Genomic DNA, 25,526 nt, shown 5'->3' with positions numbered 1-25,526 from the left:
TCCCAATAACCAGATGGAATTCAGTTAATTCTAACAATATGCTGTTCAGACAATCAAAAAACATAGGAGCATATGAATTTGGAGAGTACACATTAATAAAAGGCAATTTTCTTTCCATTCAAGATACATTTAAGGAAAGTGATTCTCCCTTCTTGGTCTTCGCCTTTACCAAGAATGGTGATTGAGTTACTTCTGTATCATTATGATTACACCTTTAGTTTTGTTAGGGGCTGTTAAAAGCAGCCAGTTTGTAAAAATGGTTCACTATTCTGTGTGTGTCCTTTTGGTTTCTTACTAGAATATCAAGTCAGCTGGAACGCTTGATAGGAATATTAAGCCCTTTCAAATTCCATGAGAGAAGAACTAGTGTAGCAACTGTTTTTCTCAAATGTAACAGTTATATTTATTGCTGATAAGCCCATGGATGAAAAATAAAAGTATGAACCACAGGAAAACCCACCCATTGGTCACTACCCGCTCAGAAGATCCTTTTCATACACACCACCACCCCATTTCAAACTACAATACATGATATCACCAATGTCCCATTCATTTCAGCATACTGTCAAAAGGCATAGGCCTTAAGGAAAACAGTAAAAACACTGAAGATTCTAATCTAACTCCGACAGTCTCTAGAACATCCATGGGTGTCTCCTCTCCTTGAGCAGTAAAGAAAAGTAGGCTTTGTTTCTGGCTGGACTGTTAAGAGCTAATAATTACATAATCCACAGCACATACTGTATGTGGGACCAGAGAGATAAAAGTGGAGAGGTGTTCTTCTTTGAACCTGTTGAATCAGAGCACTGGCTGTCAGTTTTCCAATCCCTACCCTATCCTACGCCTGGCTGCTGTTGACCCAGTCGCTCACTGTTAAATGCCTCTCCTCCTAGACTTGTATGTTTAACGAGCATTACTGACCCTGACAATAACTGCTAGCACACGCCGGAAATAGAGAGGGAGGAGGGTGAGAATGGAAAATGGTGAACATAAGTGGATGGCGTGGTTTCTGACCATTGTCAACTTATAAACATTCAGCTCAGGTCTTTTAAAATACCAGCTCATGACAATGACTTGACAGTAGTTTTTTGTAACACCTGACCAAAAACATCTGTTTCAATGTGCGTCTTGAATAGCCCACATTTATTGACCAACATCAAAAACCTAGGAGGAGCCCTCAGGAGCAGCTAGAAGGCAATTTGCGGGGATCAGTCAGCACACACACACAGAGACACACACACACACACACACACACACAGAGACACACACACAGAGACACACACACACACACACAGAGACACACACACACACCCCAAGGAGCCTCTCCGTTTAGCACCACTCCAGGGTGCCAGCTGACGTCATTTGGCGCTAGGCAACTCACCTGCTTCTTATCCTGTAGCTCCATGGCAACCAGCACAGGCTCTCACCATGCTCCGGGCCTCACACACACCTGACGAGGCTAGGCAGAGACTTCACCCTCTCGATCTCTCCTCGATACTCTCGATGTCGTCTTGATACCCCTCTTTGTCTTCTCGACACTCTTTCTCGATGCCCCTTCCAACCACAACTTAGGCTGGAGGAAAACGTCACCCACTGGCCCCCTGCCGGTGCCGCTATGCCAGCCTGCTCTGCCAGTCTGAGGGGAGGACCACGCACGCCCACTGGGACTCACAGCAGGGCACACTGGGAGCTGTAGCTAGATGCTCAGTCAAAGTTGTGTTGAGGAAATCGTCCTCATTACACGAATGGCTGGGTAGATCTTGGTAGGGAAGAGATAAATAAAAGGGAAGAGTAAATAATTATGCCGTTGGCATGACATATGGCATTCAGTCTGTAGTGATATTATACATTGGCTGTTGGTCAGAAGGCTACATGAGGTGAATACAATAGTGCTGTTGAAAACATTGTTAGTCCGAAGCCCTAAAGCTACTGACAACGCGCCACCACTATAAGCATATTTCTTCTTCTTTTATACAAAAACAACTGAGTCAGCAGGCTCTATTGGCTCACACTACACAACATTGTGCCTAAAGTTACCAGCAGAGAGAGAAAAAGAGAGCCAGCCAGCCAGACACCCAGAGACAGAGAGCTAGAGAGGACAGACAGGGAAACAGACAGAGACATACATATAGAGGGAGAGAGACATACAAGAGTCTGAAACTTTCACTCTTAACAGGTAGTACAGGAACCACACCCCAGAAAGCAACTGGGGCAAACTAAAGTACATATACGGAAACATTTCATTGGAACTAATATAGCCCAGTCACAACATCCTATGTCAGAAACAGAACTAAACTTGTCCGATGCCCGTCTATCGCTAAATCCACCTGGCTGGACGACGTACAACATATTTAATGTCATCACTTTCTGCGTATGCTTATCCTTGGATTAATTTACCGATTTTACCTGTACTATTAGACTGTCTGATCTACAGGAGAGATGCGAGGAGCCAAATACCACACGGTGTTATTATAGTGACTTTCTTGTGTGCATATCGCGATCCTCGTTTCACATGCTAGCAAGTGAGCTTACTAGCTAACTGGAAATCTATCGTGGCGAGCTCATATTTTCTGCAATGGAAAAGCATGCAATGCACTAAGCTAAACTTCGCACAATCAACATTGTGACAAAACAAGTGTCAATGTCGCCTTACCTAAGCACTGTTTCTCACTCATTGCTAGCTCGCGAATAGTACGCGCTAACTTAGCTAGCTGACGTTTCCATACCTGCAACCCAACGTCTAGGTTCGTCTTCTTCGCGATGTCAAGAACAGCCTGCGATAACATGAACACTAAGCACTATTAATGTACCATATATCCGCATATCTATCATACTCACGTACAGGTTGCAACACGGTCTATATCTCGTCACCCCGTTTAAAGCTAAATCGTCTCTCAAATATCAAGTGTACAGAGAGGAAGCAAGAGAACCAACTCGGCAGAAAATCTTTCTCCAGCGGGTGGCGTTTTTTCGTTGTTTCGCCCACCAAGCAAGGTCAACGAGAGTGTCACATTTGGTCAACAAAATTGTGTATGGCTTATCTGCTACATGAGGTTTATTTGATCGGATAGCAGTTTCACAATGCTTAAGTTGTTATGAGCGCACTGACATAAGTAGGACACGTGAACTTTGAGAAAAACAACTTTATATTTGAGTTATTTCAAGATGCCTATGCATATTCATATCACGAGGCGAGTAGCATAGAATATCCACTGAATACAGGCGGTTCAAGTCAACAACTCTAAGCGAATATTCAAAGCAGATGAGGGAGTGGCGTTTTTGGTTGGGGGCGATGAAGCACAGTTGTGATAGGTTGGGATTCCTGGAGGGCTTACCATATGTGGAGTCCTGCTCTTTTGATTGGCGTGTGTGGGAGGGGCGATGGCCCAAGTCAACCGTTCTATTTTGAAATAGGATAGCTACTTCTTCTTCGTTGAGGCCTCATGGCGGACCACATCCTTTAGTGGCGAGTTGCCGCCACCAACTGGACGAGGGTAAACATTTCTCCAAAGAGTAATTCCATTACGGGGAGGGAAAAATAACATTAATCTACACAAACGAACAAAAAAGAAATAGCCCATTCCTTCAGTCATTTGAGAACTCAACTACCCTGCTCAGGCTTTAGGGCTTGAGAGGGTAGGACGGCACGATACAGTACTCCATGTAGCTCTTCAGATGTGAAATCTTTTAATCCCAGAAATGTTTCAGCCGCAGAAGCAATGATGTCATGTCTATCTTTCTTGACTTCTTTTCCGCGTGCGCAGTGCCATTTACCACCATCGCTATAAAAGACAGAGTCCACTTTCTTCACATGAACAATTGCTGGGTCCACTGGTGATTCACCGGACTTTCAAAGATACTCGTTCTTTCTATCCTGTTGACAGCCTCTGCATTGGAGACTCACCACTGCCCTGATTTTAGCAACCTCATTCTCTTATACCCTACTCAGGCATTCCAAGAATGTCACCTCATGTTCTCCACCACAGTTACAACCCTTTGCTTCTTGGCCATTATTTTGTGCGCCACAGTCGGGGATCTCCTTCAAAGTGATCTTTCCTACACGTCCCACATCCACATCGTGGCTTCTTTCTTCTGCAGACACGTACTACATGTCAAACATTTTACAGCGCTGACGCTGCAAAGGACTGGATACAAAAGCTCTGACAAGATAGTACACAAATCCCATCTGCACTCGGGTCAGGAGGGATTCCATATCAAACAACAAAAGGTACATACAAACTGTTCTCTTTCCTGCCATCAACAAAACCATTCATCCTACAAGCATCAGCCACTCCAGGAGTATTATTCAGTATATCCATGTCAAGTTCTTCTGAGACTCCAGAAACGACTCCCTTGACAGGTGACCTTCACCGTAGCTCAAAGCACGGCACAGCATAATCTTCAAATCGAGTGAGACCCACCGTACTCTTTTTCTGAGCAGCAGAAACATAAAGCAATTCAAATAAGTCCACTCCTTGTGATCTTCATCAACTTCACTTTATCCAAACCTTTCCCCACCATTTTGAAAATGTCCAACGCATTCAACAAGTCGGGCCCCAACATTCCCAGAAAATGTACTCCTACCAGATACGAAGGGGTATTATCAACACAAGACATTTTCTTTCCCATCTTTCGGACAAAAAGTCCATTCATCTTCATTTCCACCACCATCCGATTCAAGTTCCTCTTCTGCTTCCAGCTTTATCTATCTCAATCAACTCATCCAGGGCCTCAATCAACTCATCCAGGGCCTCAATCAACTCATCCAGGGCCTCAATCAACTCATCCAGGGCCTCAATCAACTCATCCAGGCTGATGGCTGAATAGAATACAGTAGAATTAAATTATAAAAATTACGTTTACAGCCTTGTATTGGCTACACACTCACAAGACTAACAATCACAAGTCTCAGACCATAAAGTTCAAGGCAGGGCTGGATGATCACAGTACAAGGCAGAGTAACTGCAACACTAGGTAACCAACTGACAAGGAAACTATAGGTTTCGTAACTTTAAATTAGGGCAATGCATGTTTTGTAATGGTTTCTCTGCAGTCCTCACCATTCTTACAAATATCCTGTTGGACTCCTCAGCTGTATCAGTCAAGTCAGAACGAGAAAGGACAGTTTGTGGTTTTCTAAAGTTAAGTAAGTAGCCTTGCAAAGTTAAGTAAGTAGCCCTGCTCCTATGAGCTTGATGTACAAGTACACCCCCTGGACAGGAAGCTAGTCTATTGTAGGGCCTTAACTCCAATCTATCTCCCTAATTCTGAGTGCCAAGCAGAAGTGCATCAGGTCCATTTTTTACAGTGTTTGGTATGACAGCTGGCGAACAAACTCCCAACTTTCCAATCTCAAGGCATACAATCAAACCACAAGGCAACTGAGTGGTTTTGTAGGCCTATCATATTAAACACAGCTGGAAACCAGTACCTCTTTATGACAGTTTTTCCATTCGCAATAAACCAACCACATATAATTTAAACAATGCCTTATTCAGCAATACTTTTTAATAGTTATACACAAAGTAAACAAGAACAGTTTCATCCATCTACAAAATAATTTGATTTAAATTACAAAAATATTTACTACAAAGAAACACATTGATAAATCAGTTATATAAAGATATATTGCACGGAAACCTAACACGTACAAAGCAATATTCAAATTTGGACATTCATTGGTATTCAAAGGCTGTGATGTTTTTTTTTAAATAATGAAATGTTTTAGATAAAAATCTGAAGGCATTGATTTGTTTTGATATTTATCAGTGCAGGTCCGCTTATCAATAGGCTCCCTCTCTGAGTGCGTGTTTGTTGGGAAATTGAGAAAATGAAACCTGTAGTGGATAGAATTCATTTCTCAACCATTTTCATCAATCAATCACCAACTGGAGTATCACTGACACAGGAGAAGGAATGGTAGATGTGGAAAGTGATTCGCTTTCATTGCGTATATGAATCAATGATTGACAGTTGTAGAACTCATTTCCTATCCAACTGCAGGTGTGTGTGTGTGCGTGCGTGTGTGTGTGTGTGTGTCTAGGGGTTGCGGCTGGAGACAGAGCTATTGATGGGTGGTCTCACCAGCTCCTCCATGATGACAGCAATGATGTGGCACAGCTTCTTGGCCTGTAGGGCAGAGCACACACACATTAATGGAATGCACACTTTATCAAGGAAGGTACTGTACTAAATGATCTGTACTGTACTAAATGAAAGTACTGTACTGTAGTGTTGTCATGCCTTTGAACAATTCACTTCATTTGAATACGATTTGAATAGAATATTTCCATTTCCATCAGTTGACTATTGAGGAAGTTGCTTTGGCTAAAGGTATCAAGCGTAGCCAGGGGCGTCATGCACCTCAGAATCTGAGGGGGCACAAAGTGTGTGAGGGTAGCTAGGGGGTGGTACGGAGGGGGGCTAGGCCCCCTGTCTGTAAATTGGATAAATTATCATTTTTCAAACACCTGAATCTAGAGCCATAATCATTATGCTTAAGTCTATGTGAAAAATCAGTTTATTTTTCTGCTTATCTTAGCATTCCTCTTGAGCTGTCTGTATCCACCTGACTGATATGCTTCTCTGCATCTCTGCTAAAATCTGTGTAAAATATTGAAACGATTGTCTTATTCAGTCCATCTAGTAATTGCTTGCTAAGATAATTAGACAAAGCTAGATACTCTCATTTGATTGATAGCCTGAAATGGCTTCTTGGTAGCTAGTTATGAGGTTGGGAACCTATTTAGGCTAGCTAAAGCCAACTCAATAAAACCGTTACTAGTAATACAGAGAAACAACAATATATTTTGTATTTTGTATTACATTTTTTTATTAAACAGGACAAATCTGAGGGAGCATGTGCTCCCTTATGGGCATGATGCCACAGAGTAGCCAAGCACGGTTTAAGTGTCTTCTTGAAATCTTATCTCCCAGGTAGCATGTGTGTGTAATGTGTATTGCCCTTAGTGACCATATCCCTTTCACTGTGTAACCATACACTTTACGGACACTAAAGAACAAACCCTTCCACCAGTGGTCACCAACCTTTGTTCCTGGAAAGCTACGGTGTGTTCAGCAATTTGCTCTAGTTCCACACAAAACCGGGGGTTGGTGGCCCCGTCGTTCACTGCTGTGTATTGTACTTCACCTGTTTGAGGTGGATGGTGATGGTTTTTAGTCCTGGGTTGCCGTAGTTGATCTCCACTCCAGGCACCTTCTTGTCTTTCTTGTGTTTAACTGAGCGCAGTGACTGCACTTCCACCAATGGGATCATGAATGCCCGCTCCTGAACAACACAGGAAAATTATAATAAAGAATTAACAATAGCAGACATCTATAAAAGCCATAGATCCATATAGTCAGTCAAGATCGATCATTTCACCCATATTTTGGGAAACACGGTGCCTGCATTTCCTATGTTTGGGGTGTCTCTCCCTACATAAATGGTGTTGTTGGGTGTAAATGCGGTACCTGCATATTGGGATGGCAGAACAGCACTCCTTCTTGGTTGACAGCCACCAGGCAGGGCGAGGGGCAGCTGCGATGGCTGACCTTCTGAGCCAGGAAGATATTAGAACCGAACAGAGGCAGGGAGCTCAGGCACTCTGAGGGTAGAGAGAACAAATCAATCAATACAGTTCTATTCATACAGCAGTATAGATACTGTATATATAATGCATTATCTAGCAACAAACACATTTATCACAAAATTCTTCCCAGCAAGCAAGGCAAAAAATGTAATTGTGTGCGTGCCTCACCGAGGAAGCGTGTCTTGGCGTCGCGGGGGCTGAGAGAGCGCATGGCGGTTATCTCTCTGAGGGAGATGGTGTGGATCTGCTCCAGGTTGGTGCTGCCCCCTTCCTGTTGGGGGAGGTACCCCTTCAGTTCTAGCCTGACGGGGACAAAAGAGAGCGACTAACTATCAGAAACTATATCACACTTAACATAGGACAGAGAGAACAATCGCTTATGTCCGGTCTGAAAACAACAGTGTGGCTCACAGTGAGAGCTGCTGAGTGAGACACTGGGGCAGGTGCTGCAGAGTGCGGGGGCTAAAGGCTAGCGGTTAGGGTATAGGGGTTAAGGGTAGTACTCACACAGAAGGCTCTTGAGTGAGGCCCTGTGCCAGGTGCTGCAGGACAGCCAGCTCTGCCGTCTGCTGGACGACAGCGGCACCACTGCCTGGCAGCATCAGTTTGCCATCCAGGTAGTCACCCAGGACCTGCACGCAACAGACAGAGAGGGCCAGATGAGGTTCATTCATTACAGGGACAGAAGGGCTGTCACCAGGGCCTGACATAATGCAAAGTGGTTTCAGTGGTTATAACAGAACTCTAGGGGTCATTACTCTGGTACCTGTTGGAAGTGGAACTCCAGGTAGAGGTCGTTGTCGAAGTGAAGTGGGTGTGTCCATATGACGCGGTGGAAGGACAGGACGATGGAGCCGTCGTCCAATAGGAAGTCAAACAGGTACTCATCTGAGTGGAGAGGCCGCACCATCCCATCTGATGTAGGAGAGGAAGAAGAGAGGTAGTGATAAGGAAGGGATGAAAATAGAAGAGAGCCATAGAAAACTAGGATTTCCTTAGTTTTGCTGTCACACAATTAATATAAACTTTTTGTGCATTGTAGGTAAAGTGTTTTGGGGAGTCATTTGGGTTAAAACCTGTTAAGGATATGGCAGACATACGCCCCCTTTGGAGAGATTGGGTACCCCTAGTAAACTGGAAAAAAAATCTGTCAAAAATTGCTAATATATGCAAATAAAAATTATTATTGGATAGAAAACACTCTAAAGATTCTAAAACCGTTGGAATTATGTCTGTAAGTATAGCAGAACTCACAGGGCAGGCATTCTTCCAAACTAGTTTTTGTGGCCATGAAAGTTGGAGCAACTTTGACGTCATGGCCCCCACCCTTCCCAACGAGCTATGATTCTGGGGACACTTTCTTTCTCTTCCGCTAGATGTCCTCTTTCATTAGAGCTTCAAATCGTTCAAATCCCGCGAGAATTGACCCTATGGGAGTGAAATTAGTGCGTGCCACGAGAGAATAAGCTGTGCGTATGGGCGCGAATTGGTCCCAGCCATTCCTTTGTTTCCAGCACTCAAGAGAAGGGCAGACGATGGCCGATTGAATTGAAGTTTGTTTTGCACGTCTAAAACATCATAAAGCTTGCTTCTGCACTTAGTTTGACCTGTTTAGTCGACATATAATGTGTAATTTTGAAGTTTGATGCGCAACTTATCCGGACCAGAGGACGTTTTGGGTGCATTTCAGCTGATGTTATTAGCAGTAGCTAATACAAAGACGCAAGACTTGAAACCAAACGATGTATTGGGTAAGTATGAAGCCTTCCAGAACATTCTGAACGAAGACCATCGAAGGTAAGGGAATATTTATGCTTAAATCTGTGTTTCTGTTGACTCCAACATTACGTGGAAATGTAGCTTGGAACTGAGCGCTATCTCAGCATATGGGGCGGCAGGGTAGCCTAGTGGTTAGAGCGTTGGACTAGTAACCGGAAGGTTGCGAGTTCAAACCCCCGAGCTGACAAGGTACAAATCTGTCGTTCTGCCCCTGAACAGGCAGTTAACCCACTGTTCCCAGGCCGTCATTGAAAATAAGAATTTGTTCTTAACTGACTTGCCTGGTTAAATAAAGGTAAAATAAATAAAATAAAATATGGAATAGTGTGCGATTTCTGTAACGTTAAAAATAAATCTAACACAGCGGTTGCATAAAGAAGCAGTGTATCTTTCTAACTATATGTAGAACATGTATATTTAGTCAAAGTTTATGATGTCTATTTACGTTATCTTGCCGCGCTACATAGATTTCCTGCGGGCATTTTTGAGTAATTTCTGAAGGTGAACTCACTGTAAATGGACATTTATGGATATAAATGGCATATTATTGAAAAAAAAAAATATGTACTGTGTAATATGTCATATTACTGTCATCTGATGAAGATTTTCAAAAGGTTAGTGAGCGATTTATTTTTTAATCCTGCGTTTGTTGATTGCATGTTTTGGCTATTGAAATGAGCTGTGTCTGGTGGTGGTTTTACATATATATGTGCTATGTTTTCGCCGTAAAACATTTTAGAAATCTGACTTGCTGGCTAGATGAACAAGGTGTTTATCTTTCATTTGAGCTATTGGACTTGTTAATGTGTGGAGGTTAAATATTTGTAAGAATATTTTTGCGTTCCATGCGCCACCGTTTCAGCTGAACGTGGGAGGGTTGATCCCCAATTGGGAACCAGTATCGTAGACAGGTTAATAGATAGAGCATGTCTGTATGTCCACCTACCCTTGTCCCGAATGGCATGGATAGAAAACTCCTTGACTTCTGACGGATCCTGGATGCCCATCTCTGTACACAGCTCTTCCACCACCTCTAGAGCCACCTGGGCACACAGAGTCAATCTGTATCATAATGGTAATTCAAGGGAGGAGGGGAAGAGGAGAAAAGTAAAGGGAAGGAGACTTGACTTACGCTGAAGCTGCGTATTTTACAGATGAACTCCACTCCGCCTGGCAGCTTGATGGGGAACCGACGAGATTGTCTGCCAGCCTGCAGAGAACAGACACACAGCGACAGCTGTACCGTTTATCTTACATAATAACAAGATATCCACACTTATGTGGAATCCCTGCCTTACCAGTATGGCTTCCATCTCTGCGTGAGAGGGGACGTGTCTGCGACCACCGTGGATCAGAGTCCCGAACATGTTCTCCTTACAGTTTTGAGACAGCTCTGAGATAGAGGATAGACACATACATCATTGCATTAGATACAGAAAAGCTCTGGGGTAACAGACACAGACACATGTTTGAAGGGATCTCCTCTGGGGCATCGCCAATGTGTGAGGGGTGCAGGGCTGTACCTTAATAGGGGTGTGTTGGTCTTGGCTGATGTCTCGTAGGTGGCGTGTGACAGTAGGTGTTCAGAGTGTGCGTGTGCGTACCTTGGTAGAGGTGTGTGGGGTCTTGGCTGATGTTTTGTAGATGACATGTGATGTAGGGGTTCAGAGTGCCAGAGCAGGGGAAGAACCCTGCTACCAGGTTCAACAGACGCCAACCCCGGGTACATCTCTCTCTGTATAACGCATGCGCACACAAGTTAGGAATTGACCCTCTGTACACTACTCGCAGGTAAAGGTTCGTACACAATCTGCCAGCTACTCACTTGTGTGTGTTGTTTGTGATCTGTTTGATCACCTGGCAGTAAATCTCATCTCTCAGAAACTCTTTCTCCTTCCCTAACTGAACACACAAACACAATGGGACAGACATGACTCCATGTTTCCATTCAAGCAGCTGGTATCCTCAGTGGGAGTGGGAGGTGAGTGACGGTGTTTGCGTGTGAGCTGTGGGTGTGCAACGGGAGAGGCTCACCATCAAGATATGGCTGACACAGTCTCCCTCAGACGTGTGCCTCCCAAGAGGCTGGTCTCCCATGAACTGCATCACACCTTCAGAGAGCGAAAGAGAAGTGGGAAAGGGGAATATTGAGATGAAAGAGGTGCAATGCACACCTCAATAGTGTGCGTCACAGGAGGTTGATGGCACCTTAATCGGGGAGAATAAGTGGAATGGGATCAAGTACATCAAACAGATGGTTTCCATTCGCTCTGTTCCAGCCATTATTATGAGCCGTCCTCCCCTCAGCAGCCTCCACTGGTGTGCGTGTGCGCGTGTGTGCGTGTGTGTGTGTGTGTGTGTGGACTCACTCAGGAAGGCCTGGACAGCCAGGCCATTGAGCTCAGGATCATTGTACAGGATGAGGGATTCCTGAATGGGAACCTCTGTGTACTGAAGCACCTCTGAGAAGTTTATACCTCCATTAAGCAGACCTTTACCCTCCATTCTGTGATAGAGAGACAAAGGGAGAAAGACGAAGGAGGGGGGATTATGAAAGAGGGAGCGAGATGGAGCGAGGAAGAGAGAGTCCGAGAGAAAGTACATAAGGAGAAAGAGAGGTAAGTATATGTCGTTATGGAAGAGTTATTACACTCAGGAAAATATAGGATTGCATACATCATATAACCTTGTTACCCCTCTCACCTGGTGGCAGTGTCTCTGAAGTATTTCATGGCAAACTCTGTCATCCGGAACGTCTGGGCGTCACTCATCTCACTGCCCTGGACCGATACTTGGACGGAAAGAGCTGACCCCAGCATGGAGCTCCCTCGGCTGGGCTGTGCTGAGCCAGTGTGGGGAGTGGACCTGGGAGCTGGGGGTCTGGTGGCAGCGGGCGGCTTGGAGGCTCTCATGCTCTTCCTCCTCTCGTCGAGGCGGTCAAGGTGGACGTGGTGGTAGTCAGGAGGGGCAGACGGCTGAGTGACGTCGATGGGGAAAAGGCCGGAGCGCCCCCCGATGGAACCGAAACACCAACCTGAGAAGTAAGGAGAGAACAAGATTAGGACTGTCACACACACACACACACACACACACACACACACACACACACACACACACACACACACACACACACACACACACACACACACACACACACAGAGAGCGAGAGAGAGAGAGAGAGAGAGAGAGAGAGAGAGAGAGAGAGAGAGAGAAAGAGCGGGGAAAGAGAGACAGAGAAAAAGAGAAGGAGAGGTCAAAGGTCAGTGTGATGACCTCACCTGGCTGGAGGCCGTCAATGGGCAGCAGTTTGATGATGTCACCCTTGCGGAAGCTGAGCAGGCTCTTGTCGTCGGTCACAAAGCTCTTGAGGGCAATCATATGATCTGAGCCCTGAGAAGGTTTGACAGGATGTTACACACAACAAAGATACTACCTACACAGTAAGATTTAGTGTACCAGAAAACACATGTGAACAATAATTTCTACGATATAAGATGAGGAAGAGGCGGGTGGTTACATTGATGAGTTCTTGGTGGAACAGGCTGACCATGGCAGTGATCTGTGGAGCCCTGTTGCTCTGCAGCTGCAGCTGCTCTCCCTTTAGACTGAATTCCACGATGTCGGCAGACCGCAGTTCCACCGACAGCAGCTCTGCATAGCTACACAGAGAAAGACACAGCACGCACGGTACACACACCGGGAGAACATATACGGACACGCACGCACGCACGCGCGCGCACACACACACACACACTAGATGTATATTCCCACTCAATAATTCAAAAAGGCTAAAGGTCCTCTAATTCCGGTGTTGTGGATGAAGAATAGGCACACCTGTAGCTCCGTAGCAGGCGCAGGTGTTTGGGGTTTATGCCTGAAGCTCTGGCCACCTTCATCAGTCGAATCCCACGATGAGACACGCCCAACAGCTGGGTGTCCCCGCTGGTACCACCCTACGTCACACACACAGGGGAGATGAGCGTGTGTCTGTCTGTCAGCCTTTCTGTCTGTCAGAGAGAGAGAGAAAGCTAACTCACTTTGACAGGGAAGAGTCGTGTGAAGTAGTTTTCCCAGTTGTCCCTGGCAGCCATCACTATCCTCTTCTTCATAGTGTCGTCCTGAAGCGAGCTGATACTGGTGCCCACGTGGAAACTGGCTGGGGAGAGAGGGGAGGGATGGGAAGAACATGAGGAAAGAGCGGGATGGAGGATGGGAACACTCATTTTTTAACCTGGACTCGCCAACTGACTCACCTGGTAAAAAAAAAAAAAAAAGACAAATAAACTCACCTAGTAGGTCTTTCATTTTTCTCCGATCCTCTCTGGTGATCCTCACACAGGTGTCAGAGTACGTGTCTCTCATGATCTGAAAGGATTTAGAGTAATAGACGGTGTGATATGTGTAAGCCAGTGAAGAAAAATGGCCACTGGGAAATAACCAGTACTGACCTGCTCACAAAGGAGTTTGAGGATGTAGGGGTGGTTGAACCCCTCTCTGGGGTAAAACACCTGAACACAGAGGGAATTATAAGGACTGACTCATAATGCTAAACACACAACACGTGTAGAACAATACAGACGATTCCAACGTTCTCTTCGCCTGCCACTCCAGCTCACCTCCTTGCGTAGGAACAGTTTGCCAGGCATGGCAGAGTTGGAGAAGTAGACGCTGGCGGAGAACCTGTGGAGCTGGGAGCGAACACTCTCCTCCCCAGACAGATCTATGGAGGACAAACAAACAACATGAGTTACTTTACATCTCTGTGGAGGTATTACTGTAGTATATGAGTTATGAACGTGTATCTGAGGCTACGGCTGGACAGGCAGTGTGTACACAGACATGTCTACCTTTACTGTATCTTTCCACCTGCATTTCAGGTAGTTGGACTTACTGAGTGTGGGGGCAGCCTTGGCGGGAGGGTCTGGCAAGCTTTCAAAGATGGCTGGGGGATAAGGAGGGGTGGACTTGGGTGGAGCAGGCGGAAGGTTCTTGGAACGACCCTGCGTGCCAAAGAGGTCGGCCAGGGAGCGCTGTTTCTGCTTCATGCTGTTGGAGATTGAGCGAGGCCCTCTGGTGGAGGGAGGAGAGGATTGCCACGCTGGGTGAGGCTGTCTCTGACGGGGGGGCTCCCTCTGGATCGGGGGAGGAGGGGCCCACTTTCTCTGGAGGGGATGAGAGGAGAGAGGAAGCGAGAGAAGTGTAGGACTAGAGCCTTTAATTATGAATGAACCCATCATTAAGTGATTGCCAAGACTGTTCTTCTGTGTGCAATATTCCTAGTCTGTCCGCCAAATCAATATTTCTAGTTTGCGTTCCTGGCCCTTTGTTAACCCCAGCCAAACTCTAACCTGCTGTTCTACAGGGCCTTTATTCATGAGGATCGCCAAGGCCTCCTCTTTAGGATCATTCTTCTTCACAAACGACCGGGCTGGAACCCTGGAGAGGAGCAAGACAGAGGAAGTTGATGGTATATGGTACATAGAGGAAGTTGATGGTATATGGTACATAGATGGTACAAGACCCAATAGAGAGAAATTAGATGGATCCACTGTCCCACTAACCTGACGGGCTCGAAGGGTCTGGGGTCACTGGCGGGGCGGTTCTGGTATTGTTTGATGATGTCACGGATGCTGGTGGTGGGCGGGGGCGGGGAGGCAGGGGGGCTGGGGGTGTATGGGTCTCTGGCAGGAGGAGAGGGGGGAGGTTGCAAAGTCCTGGGGGCTGGGGGTGGAGAGGGGGTGCGGGGCCGGGTCTGTTTGGGGGGGCTGCTGGGAGCTGGGCGAGGCTTTAACGGTTTGGCTGCTGGCTTGGGCTGAGAACCTGACAGAGTGAATGACAGCACAGGCAGATGGGTCTTAAACAAGACAAGACTCTCAACATCAGCTTCTCAGATGCTGATTAGGTATCTGGAAGGTTTATTCATCTCTACTCACCAATCTTCTGGAAAAACTCTCTCTTCACCTTGAAAGACTCACGCTGGTCTGGACTGGCAAAGTCCACATCCCTCTCCGGCTGGAAAATCAGATGTACACATAAAACATGATACAGGTAAGTTAGCGTTTCACTGTTAGTCTACACCTGTTGTTTACGAAGCATGTGACAAATACACATTTGAGTCTGTTTGCAAGTTAATGTTGTTTAATGGGTTTCTTTTGTAATTAAATGACACATTTTTGGCTAAGTACATAAAGGACACTAATCAAGCAGAGCAGCAAATAAACAATACTGTCACACCCCTCCCTCCCTCACACCTCAGGTATATGGTGCTGTGGCTGTGTTTTCATCTGGCTGGGTGTGCGTAGCGGTGGTGGGGTGGGGGGATTTGTGTGGAGTGGGGGTGGGGGTGGGGGTGGGGGTGATGGGGCGCGGGGGGGTGTGGCGGTTCGGTTAGCCTGGCGTCTCTGCTCCTGTCTCTGCTGCTGCTGCTCCTGTCTCTGCTGCTGCTGTCTTTGCTGCTGCTGTCTCTGCTGCTGCTCCTGAGCCTGCTGCTGGGACATGGTCATGGCTTGCATTGTCATCTGCTGGGCCTAGAAGGGGAGAGTGAGAGGAGAGAGAGAGAGAGAGAGAGAAGAGAGAGAGAAGAGAGAGAAGAGAGAGAAAGAGAGAGAAGAGAGAGAGAAGAGAGAGAAGAGAGAGAAAGAGAGAGAAGAGAGAGAAAAAGAGAGAAGAGAGAGAAGAGAGAGAAGAGAAGAGAGAGAAGAGAGAGAAGAGAGAGAGAAGAGAGAGAAGAGAGAGAGAGAGAAGAGAGAGAGAGAGAGAGAGAGAGAGAGCGAGAGAAAGAGAGAGAGAGAAGAGAGAGGAGAGAGAAGAGAGAGAGAGAGAGAGAGAGAGAGAGAGAGCGAGAGAAAGAGAGAGAGAGGAGAGAAGAGAGAGAGAAGAGAGAGAAGAGAGAGAGAAGAGAGAGAGAGAAAGAGAGAAAGAGAGAAAGAGGGATGGAGAGAGAGGATGGGCAGTCACTAGGTGGTCATGTTAGAACAGAAGCGGCAATATCATAAGAACTGTTGAACAAGGAAAGGGTTACGGTGGGTTTCTTTTCCCTGGCACGTGGGTTCCCAGTTTCCCCCCAGTGTCTCCCAGTCCTTACCATGAGCAGGGCCTGTTGGTTGATGAAAGCCTGCTGCTGTGCTGCCATCTGCTGGGAGTCCACGGCTGGTGCAGCTGGCTGGGGCATCATCATGGTTGGCATCATAGGCATGGGGGCCGGTGGCATCATACTTGGCATCATCTGAGCCCCGTAGCCTTGCATGGCAGGGTTCATCGGCATTCCTGGGAGACCAAAAAAATATGGGACATTTTGGAATTGTAGGAAGAAAAGTGGGGAAATAGTGCACGATAGAGAAAAATAAATGACTTGACCATAGTTGAGGAAAAATATTTAAAAGCATGATTAGAATGTTTGTGTTATTATATTGTTCCCCTCACTCACCCATAGAATAACCTGGCATTGTCATTGGGACACCTGCAACACAGGTATTGTATTTAACATTAAAATGAAAACCCATTGCCCCAATAACGAGAGAAACGGAGAGATGAGGGAGACAGAGCAAGCGAGAGACACAGTACCTGCTCCATACATCCCTCCTCCTCCTCTCATCCTCCTGTTCAAAATGGCCATACGCTCCCTGTCCTAAACACACACACACACACACACACACACACACACACACACACACACACACACACACAACAGCAGAACGTTTTGTTACGCAATCTACACGTCACATACAGTAATACGATCCACAAAACTGTAGTTACCTAATCCCCAGCCTTGCCTTGTAACCAAGACAAAGGAACAGAAGACACAATCCAACCAGTAACAGATAATCACAGGTAAATACACAGTTACAGAGCACATCCTATTAGATATAACATTGAATGGTGCTGACCCCTGGTCCCTGGTCCAGCACTGGGTCAAAGAGGTCATCCAGATAAGCATCCATCTGACGACCACGAGAACCCTCTGACGGCTGGTAGTCTCTGCCATCCCAGTGGGCCTCCTGCTGGGGGAGACCAGGGGCCTGCATGGAGGGGGCCGGGGGGATGAACCCATCTAGATCTGTTATCATCCTAATGGCGAGAAAGAGGGAGGGTGAAGTTGGGGTCCTGTGGGTGGATGGGTGGGTGGGTGGGTGGGTGAGGGGTGGGTGGGTGGGTGTGTGTGTGTATGTGTGTGTGTGTGTGTGTGTGTGTGTGTGTGTGTGTGTGTGTGTGTGTGTGTGTGTGTGTGTGTGTGTGTGTGTGTGTACAATGTGTACGTGCATCTCTGTGTGTGTGCCCGCCGGCCTCACCGGTTTCCCTCGTTGTTGAACAGGTAGTCAGTGGGTGTGTGTGCGGTCCCCAGTGTAGTATCAGTCTCTCCTCCAGCCAACAGGTCCATGACAAAGTCACATCCAGGCAGGTCAGACCAGCCCTCATCAGCCAGCAGAGACACAGACCAGCCCCGAGGAGCCTCACCTAACCCTCTGAAGTGGAGCAGCCACGAGGCCAGCTGCTCTCCTGTGGTCCAGGACTCTACCTCAGCTGTAATCTTCTCCTCTGGAAGAGAGAGAAAGCGAGGGAATAAAACGGACATCCCTGGTGCTGCAAACAGCAACCACTCCGGCCAGGTGAAATATCATGATAACACCGAGCAAATGGAACCACAATATCAGAAAGGCAACGTGACAAGCATGACACAGAGATGACTTATACACCCCTTTCTCTCACCGCTGAAGGTGTGTACGTCCAGAACCATCTTTCCTCTCCTCTGATTGGCTGTCCACTCAAGCTGGGAGGGGGGGTGGAGGCGGGAGGTGGGGGAGGGTAGGTGGAGGGAGGTGAGGAGTTTGTGCTGGCACAGAGAACGATATTCACCTGGACCCTTGTCAGACACATACCTGTCCACAAGTGAGACAGAGAAACACAGACTTACATACCTGCACATGTCAGACAAAACCAACTAACCACATATGGTCGACAAAGAGAGGACATATTTTTATGGTAGCTAAAACTAAAAATAATCTCAATTCCTACACAACACACTTTTTCAATAATGACAAAAAAATACATATTTAAAACTGATTTTGCCCACTAAGCTACGTACTTGAGCAAGGATTTGTCAAGGGCTGGGGAAGGGGTGAAGGCACTGAGGCAGCAGGCTAGTAACAACCAGCCCCGTAGGGACCCCTCCTCTGACTCCCTGCCCCAGGTGGTGTAAGCTATCTGGGCTAGGATCTCATCCCTCAGGGGGGGTCTGGTAAGGCCCTGCTCCACGATGTAGTTTCCCAACAGCTGCTCCTGCCAGCCACTCAGATCACTGTCCCCTGCAAAGCGCAGGATCTGGAGAGAGACACAAGGGTTAAAGAGATGAGATATTGTGTGTGCGTTTGTGTGTGTGTGTGGAACTGACCAGTTTGTAGATCTCCAGAGCTATGCAAGCGTCTTCAGGCTCCAGATAGGTCAGAGGTCGCTGGAGGGAGTAGCCCTGCGGCTGACACCAGCCATCCTTCAGCGTAGTGTTGGCATATCGTGAGAAGGGGTAACTGTCTATATCGAGGGGCAGGGTGAGGGTGTGTCCTGCTTTCACCTGTGGAGGCGCCACCTCTGTTACCCCAGAGCCATGCTGCCGCCCTGGTGCAAGGACACATAACTACAGTCACACACAGAGAAAAGACCCCAGAGAACAATGGCAGTCCTGGGTCCAATCCAGCAACAGCCCACCCTTTACCTGCCACTGCTGTGTTTACACATCAAAATATGAGCATTATTATCGACATCATTTTTGTTGATGTTGCCAATACCAGATGCCCTCAACCTATCTCCACCAATCCCAGCGCTGCTCACACTCACCTGCTGCGCTGCGTAGTCTGGCCGACAGCTCAGCTGGGATCTCCAACATTCCCACATCCTGGAAAAGGCAGGGAATTATCAGGAAGGAATACGTTATTGGACCAGAGGCTCCTTTTAAACATATGGCTTTGATTTCTATATCTACTAATACCTTTTAATTGGAAGTGTAGTGACCTCTTACCATTCCTGTGGAGGTGTGATCTTCAGTCTCAGTGGTGGGTTTCACTGTGCTCCTCTCGTTCCTCTCTTGTTCCTGAGAGCAAACACACAGGTTCGACTGAGTTCAGCCCTGAGCTATCTGCATCTCATCTTATCTGAACTCGTTTTCATACAATCAGGACATGCAGAGCACTGATGTGGAGTGAGGACCCCTCCTTTCAATAACACAAGAAACAAACAGACTACACATGATCACAGACCTGTTAAACCTTTACACAAACAGGAATCTGAAGATCATTTAATCCCATTCAATTAAATCCAGCCTTTCTCAAGTATTGAATAAACCTTCCACTGTTTCTCTAAAAGTGTTTCTCCTGTACCTGTGCTCAGGTGTTGTTGTCCTACCTGCTCAGGCCAGGTATGTCGAGGTCTGTCAGGTTAACAGACCGAGAGAGAGAAAGTCCAGTCCTATTCTTAGAAAAACAGCCTGTTATATATCCCAGCTGCCTTCGCTCCGCCCATAACACAGGCCACACGGATACCAGAGTCCAGAATGCACACCGTAATCTAATGGTTTACAGCCTGAGCTTCATACAGCTAAAGGTGCTTCCTCATGTCACTGCACTGTAAGTGTATCATAGTGTATACTTGCAATATGAATGTATGTATGTACAGTTGAAGTCGGAAGTTTACATACACCTCAGCCAAATACATTTAAACTCAGTTTTTCACAATTCCTGACATTTTATCCTAGTAAACATTCCCTGTCTTAGGCCAGTTAGGATCACCACTTTATTTTAAGAATGTGAAATGTCAGAATAATAGCAGAGACTGATTTATTTCAGCTTTTATTTCTTTCATCACATTCCCAGTGGGTCAGAAGTTTACAGACTCTCAATTAGTATTTGGTAGCGTTGCCTTTAAAATTGTTTAACTTGGGTCAAACATTTCAGGTAGCCTTCCACAAGCTTCCCTCAATAGAAATTTTGGCCCATTTCTCCTGACAGAGCTGGTGTAACTGAGTCAGGTTTGTAGGCCTCCTTGCTGGCACACGCTTTTTCATTTCTGCTCACAAATTTCTATAGTATTGAGTTCAGGGCTTAGTGATGGCCACTCCAAAACCTTGACTTGTATGTCCTACTTTGGAAGTATGCTTGAGGTCATTGTCCATTTGGAAGACCCATTTACGACCAAGCTTTAACTTCCTGACTGATGTCTTGAGATGTTGCTTCAATATATCCACATAATTTACCTCCTCATTATGCCATCTATTTTGTGAAGTGCACCAGTCCCTCCTGCAGCAAAGCACCCCCACAGCATGATGCTGCCACCCCCATGTTTCACGGTTGGGATGGTGTTCTTCGGCTTGTAAGCCTCCCCCTTTTTCCTCCAAACATAACGATGGTCATTATGGCCAAACGGTTCTATTTTTGTTTCATCAGACCAGAGGATATTTCTCCAAAAACTACAATCTTTGTCCCCATGTGCAGTTGCAAACCGTAGTCTGGCCTTTTTATGGCAGTTTTGAAGCAGTGGCTTCTTCCTTGCTGAGTGGCCTTTCAGGTTATGTTGATATAAGTCTCGTTTTACTGTGGATATAGATACTTTTGTACCTGTTTTCTCCAGCATCTTCACAAGGTCCTTTGCTGTTGTCCTGGGATTGATTTGCACTTTTCGCACCCAAGTATGTTCATCTCTAGGAGACAGAACTCATCTCCTTCCTGAGCGGTATGACGGCTGTGTGTCCCATGGTGTTTATACTTGCGTAGTATTGTTTGTACAGATGAACGTGGTAACTTCCGGAGTTTGGAAATTGCTCCCAAGGACGAACCAGACTTGTGGAGGTCTACAATTTTTTTCTGATGTCTTGGCTGATTTCTTTTGATTTCCCCATGATGTCAAGCAAAGAGGCACTGAGTTTGAAGGTAGGCCTTGAAATACATCCACAGGTACACCTCCAATTGATTCAAATGATGTCATGCCTATCAGAAGCTTCTAAAGCCATGACCTTTCCTGGAATTTTCCAAGCTGTTCAAAGGCCCAGTCAACTTAGTGTATGTAAACTTCTGACCCACTGGAATTGTGGTACACTGAATTATGAGTGAAATAATCTGTCTGTAAACAATTGTTGGAAAAATGACTTGTGTCATGCACAAAGTAGATGACCGACTAACCGACTTGCCAAAACTATAGTTTGTTAACAAGAAATTTGTGGAGTGGTTGAAAAAATGAGTTTTAATGACTCCAACCTAAGTGTATGTAAACTTCCGACTTCAACTGTAGATTATCTGAAGTGTATTGATGGGTGTGGGTGGGTTAGACAGCACACACCCACACAGAATGTAATTGCCTGGTTAAGAGATTTGCTAATGTGATTGCTGGGTGGTAGATTACGAAACATGTCAGCTATGTCTGTGTTGATGACTGATTTAAAGCGATAGTGTACTACAATAGCTGTATCTTAATCCTTGATTACTTTGCTCCAATACACAATTTTTGGTAATGCGGGGGGTAATGTCTATTCATCCACTCGACAAAGTTCAAATGGCACATAGTTTATGAGCTGATACACAAAACAACACCGGATTCAAAACTTAAAAGTTTTCAGAAATGGCTGAAGAATTGCAACATTTACCTGGAGCCAACTCTGCAAATAGCACTGCTGGGTGATTTGAAAAGTCATCATCAATCAATAATATAATAATACTTTTAGCAGATATATTTATCTTTAATTTACATTCTGGAGAAACTATGAGAATAGAAAGGTTCAGAACTTTTGGTGAAACATCACAGCACAGTTGAAAAAAATATGGCAAATAGAAATCCAAAACTGGATGGTGTTAAGAGACGGGAGGGGTTGTGTGAAGCTGAAGGAAGGGACTAAAAACAACAAGATAACGCATGTAAAATATACTGGGTCCGTAAAATGTATATACTATAGGTTCTGAACTTCTCTGAAACAGCTCAGTTAAGAATATATGGTAAATGGAAATAAAAACGTATGGTCTTCAGAGATGGGAGGGGTTGAGGGTAGCTGAAAGATGGGATTAAAAAAACTAAAATATATAACTATTGTAAAATAAATGTACAGTACCAGTCAAGTTTGGACACACCTACTCATTCAAGGGTTTTTCTTTATCTTCACTCATTTCTACATTGTAGAATAATAGTGAAGACGTCAAAACTATGAAATAACACATATGGAATCATGTAGTAACCAAAAAAGTGTTAAACAGGAGAAAAAGCCTTGATTACAGCTTTGCACACTCTTGGCATTCTCTCATCCAGCTTCACCTGGAATGCTTTATGTGAGTTCCCACATATGCTGAGCATTGACTGACCTTCATGTCTTAAAGTAATGGACTGTTGTTTCTCTTTGCTCATTTGAGCTGTTCTTGCCATAATATGGACTTGGTCTTTTACCAAATAGGGCTATCTTCTGTATACCACCCCTACCTTGTCATAACAGAACTGATTGGCTCAAAAACATTAAGAAAAGGAATTCCACAATTCAACAAGGCACACCTTTTAAATGAAATGCATTCCAGGTGACTACCTCATGAAGCAGGTTGAGAGAATGCCAAGAGTGTGCAAAGCTGTCATCAAGTCAAAGGTTGGCTACTTTGAAGAATCTCAAATATATAATATATTTCGATTTGTTGAACCCTTTCTTAGTTACTACATGATTCCATGTGTTATTTCATAGTTTTGATGTCTTTACTATTATTCTACAACGTAGAAAATAGTAAAAATAAATAAGAACCGTGGAGTAGTTGTGTCCAAACTTTTGACTGGTTCTGTATATATTTACAAAAAGCATATATGGGGATTGGAAAAGATGCAGACAATTACATTGATGAAGCTAAACATGACTTATTAAACAATATACAGGTATTAAGTAACGGGTGATAAGTGCAGACAAATAGCCTCTCTATCTCTCACCTGGCAAGAGCGTCCGTAGTCCAATTTCCATAAAACAATAACACCCAATGAAAGAAATTCAATGAACAGCACACAATAAGGAAACTAAAATAAGAATTTGGATTAAAATTTAAACCAAGGCAGTAAGTATGTGCTGACACCTGCTCGTTGAACATCTCAAAAGGTTTTTTTAACCTTTATTTAACTAGGCAAGTCAGTTAAGAACAAATTCTTATTTTCAATGACGGCCTAGTGGGTTAACTGCCTTGTTCAGGGGCAGAACGACAGATTTGTACCTGGTCAGCTCGGGGATTTGAACTTGCAACCTTTCGGTTACTAGTCCAACGCTCCAGCCACGCTGGCTACGCTGCCACCCCAGAGAAGTTGGTCCCCTCTTCGCTTCTATAACAGCTTCCACTCTTCTGGGAAGGCTTTCAGCTAGATGTTACTGTGGGGACTTTCTTCCATTCAGCCACAAGAGCATTAGTGAGGTTGGGCACTGATGTTGGGTGATTAGGCCTGGCTCACAGTCTGCATTCCAATTCACCCCAAAGATGTTTGATGGGGTTGAGGTCAGGGCTCTGTGCAGGCCAGTCAAGTTCTTCAACACCGATCTCGACAAACCATTTCTGCATGGACCTCGCTTTATGCACGGGGGCATTGTCACACTGAAACATGGGGGCCTTCCCCAAACTGTTGCCACAAGTTGGAAGCACAGAATTGTCTAGTATGTCATTGTATGCTGTAGAGTTAAGATTTCCCTTCACTGAAACTACGAGGCCTAGCCCAAACCATGAAAAACAGCCCCAGACCATTATTCCTCCTCCACCAAACTTCACAGTTGGCACTATACATTTGGGCAGGTAGCGTTCTCCTGGCATCCGCCAAACCCAGATTTGTCTGTCGGACTGCCAGATGGTGAAGCGTGATTCATCACTCCAGAGAACGCATTTCCACTGCTCCAATGGTGGCGAGCTTTACACCACTTACACCACTGGGCATGGTGTCTTAGGCTTGTGTGCAGTTCTTGTACTGACCTTGCTTCTAGAGGTAGTTTGGAACTCAGTAGAGAGTGTTGCAACCAAGGACAGACCATTTTTACGTGCTACACGCTTCAGCACTCGGCGTGCTGCTACTTCGCGGCTGTGCTGTTGTTGCTCCTGGATGTTTCCACTTCACAATAACAGCACTTATAGTTGACCGGGGCAGCTCTAGCAGGGCAGAAATGTGACTGACTTGTTGGAAAGGTGGCATTCTACGACAGTGCCACATTGAAAGTCAATGAGCTCTTCAAAAAAAAAAAAAAAAAAGAGGCCTTGCTACTGCCAATGTTTGTCTATGGAGACTGCATGGCGGTGTGCTCAATTTTTTTTTTTTACAACTGTCAGTAATCGGGTGTTGCATCCATGGTAACATAGCAAAACCTATAAACCTATTATCAACAGTATACCCTTCCATCTCGCCTTCACCCTCTCTCTCTCAATTTCCCTAACAAATCCCCCCTTCTCATTCAGTCTTCATTCGACAAAATAATAAATAAAGCATTGAGCATAAGAAAACTAAAATCAAACTATAAAAAAAACACATGATAATGAATTATAAATAGTAGAGCCTACCTGTCAACAATCCTGAGGTGTAAGAGTTACTCCAGAGTGAGACAGACCGACAGGCAGAAGGAGAGATGCTACAGCCTATTATTGCAGTAATAGGGGTTGAAGTCCGAAAACAATAGGAGTATGTGGCTAGAGGTGTGTGTGTGTCTGTGTGTAACAGGAAACAGAGAGAGAACGGGCGTGGTAAGTGTAGGTCAATTGGAGGAGGAGGAGAGGGCTGAAATATTTACATGGGTGACCACACCCTACTTCCATCCCATTGCCTGGCAGTGACGCATTGAGGGCACAGCAGGCTACCTGGTGACACATTCACTTCAATTCACTCATGCCTTTCATCCCAAAGATCAGTTCTAGGATCAAAAGTACACAATTCCTGTAACTACATGGGTAAAGTCACCCGTTTTTGCCAGGTAAGTTACTGAGTGGACAACTTAGTCAAGTAATATTCTTTGAAAACAGAAGTGATCCACACCTATACATGTATTAACAAGTAGATATAAAATCAGTCCCAACTTCGTAACATCCTAGTATAGTAGCCGTGGAAACTAGAACACTCCTTGTAGAATTTATAAGGGTCTCTCCTCACAGGAAGTGACTGTATCGTAACCTACGGATCGGAACTATGGATGCCTCGGCC

The 25,526-nt window shown here is 45.4% G+C and overlaps 2 protein-coding genes across 15 annotated transcripts in view; both read right to left on the bottom strand.

Annotated features, from left to right (window-relative positions):
* Positions 1 to 3,248, bottom strand: part of LOC110498931 (transmembrane protein 94) — a 40,286-nt gene extending 37,038 nt beyond the window's left edge. For 2 of the 8 annotated variants that reach the window (XM_021575658.3, XM_090212310.1), the window contains exons 1-2: positions 2,840 to 3,226; positions 1,379 to 1,756 (exon numbers count right to left, since the gene is read on the bottom strand). In XM_021575658.3, the coding sequence (XP_021431333.1) occupies positions 1,379 to 1,402 (24 nt within the window). In that variant the 5' untranslated portion in view covers positions 1,403 to 1,756; positions 2,840 to 3,226. Of the gene's footprint in view, positions 1 to 1,378; positions 1,757 to 2,650 lie in introns of all 8 variants that reach the window. The other 6 variants (XM_090212309.1, XM_021575657.3, XM_021575659.3 and 3 more) reach the window with 6 other exon arrangements.
* Positions 3,249 to 5,468: 2,220 nt separating this feature from the next.
* On the bottom strand, positions 5,469 to 25,062 carry LOC110498735 (unconventional myosin-XVB). Of its 7 annotated transcripts, none has more exons than XM_090212302.1 (37): positions 24,893 to 25,062; positions 19,378 to 19,449; positions 19,197 to 19,254; positions 18,757 to 18,977; positions 18,451 to 18,686; positions 18,075 to 18,244; positions 17,657 to 17,903; positions 17,255 to 17,435; positions 16,932 to 16,995; positions 16,795 to 16,827; positions 16,453 to 16,634; positions 15,620 to 15,895; positions 15,302 to 15,380; positions 14,930 to 15,188; positions 14,717 to 14,804; positions 14,260 to 14,530; positions 13,985 to 14,088; positions 13,817 to 13,876; positions 13,658 to 13,733; positions 13,406 to 13,524; positions 13,203 to 13,321; positions 12,886 to 13,027; positions 12,647 to 12,758; positions 12,072 to 12,402; positions 11,738 to 11,874; positions 11,403 to 11,479; positions 11,194 to 11,270; positions 10,973 to 11,103; positions 10,667 to 10,761; positions 10,501 to 10,578; positions 10,315 to 10,411; positions 8,356 to 8,504; positions 8,097 to 8,221; positions 7,758 to 7,891; positions 7,471 to 7,604; positions 7,148 to 7,285; positions 5,469 to 6,126 (listed from the first exon to the last, which is right to left on the bottom strand). In XM_090212302.1, the coding sequence occupies exons 2-37, from the start codon at positions 19,378 to 19,380 to the stop codon at positions 6,037 to 6,039; spliced, it is 4,893 nt and encodes a 1,630-aa protein (XP_090068428.1). In that variant the 5' UTR covers positions 19,381 to 19,449; positions 24,893 to 25,062; the 3' UTR covers positions 5,469 to 6,036. The 7 variants fall into 7 exon arrangements, with proteins under 7 accessions (XP_090068428.1, XP_090068429.1, XP_090068430.1 ...); XM_090212303.1 differs by lacking the exon at positions 24,893 to 25,062 and adding an exon at positions 19,736 to 19,828; XM_090212304.1 differs by lacking the exon at positions 24,893 to 25,062 and adding an exon at positions 19,616 to 19,824.
* Between the last annotated feature and the right edge of the window lie 464 nt (positions 25,063 to 25,526).

This window comes from Oncorhynchus mykiss, chromosome 20 (assembly GCF_057628025.1).
Source record: "Oncorhynchus mykiss isolate SJ-2025 chromosome 20, ASM5762802v1, whole genome shotgun sequence".
In the NCBI taxonomy this organism is placed as follows: Eukaryota; Metazoa; Chordata; class Actinopteri; order Salmoniformes; family Salmonidae; genus Oncorhynchus; species Oncorhynchus mykiss.
Note: the sequence above shows the minus strand (reverse complement) of the source record. Positions and strands in the feature narration are given on the sequence as shown.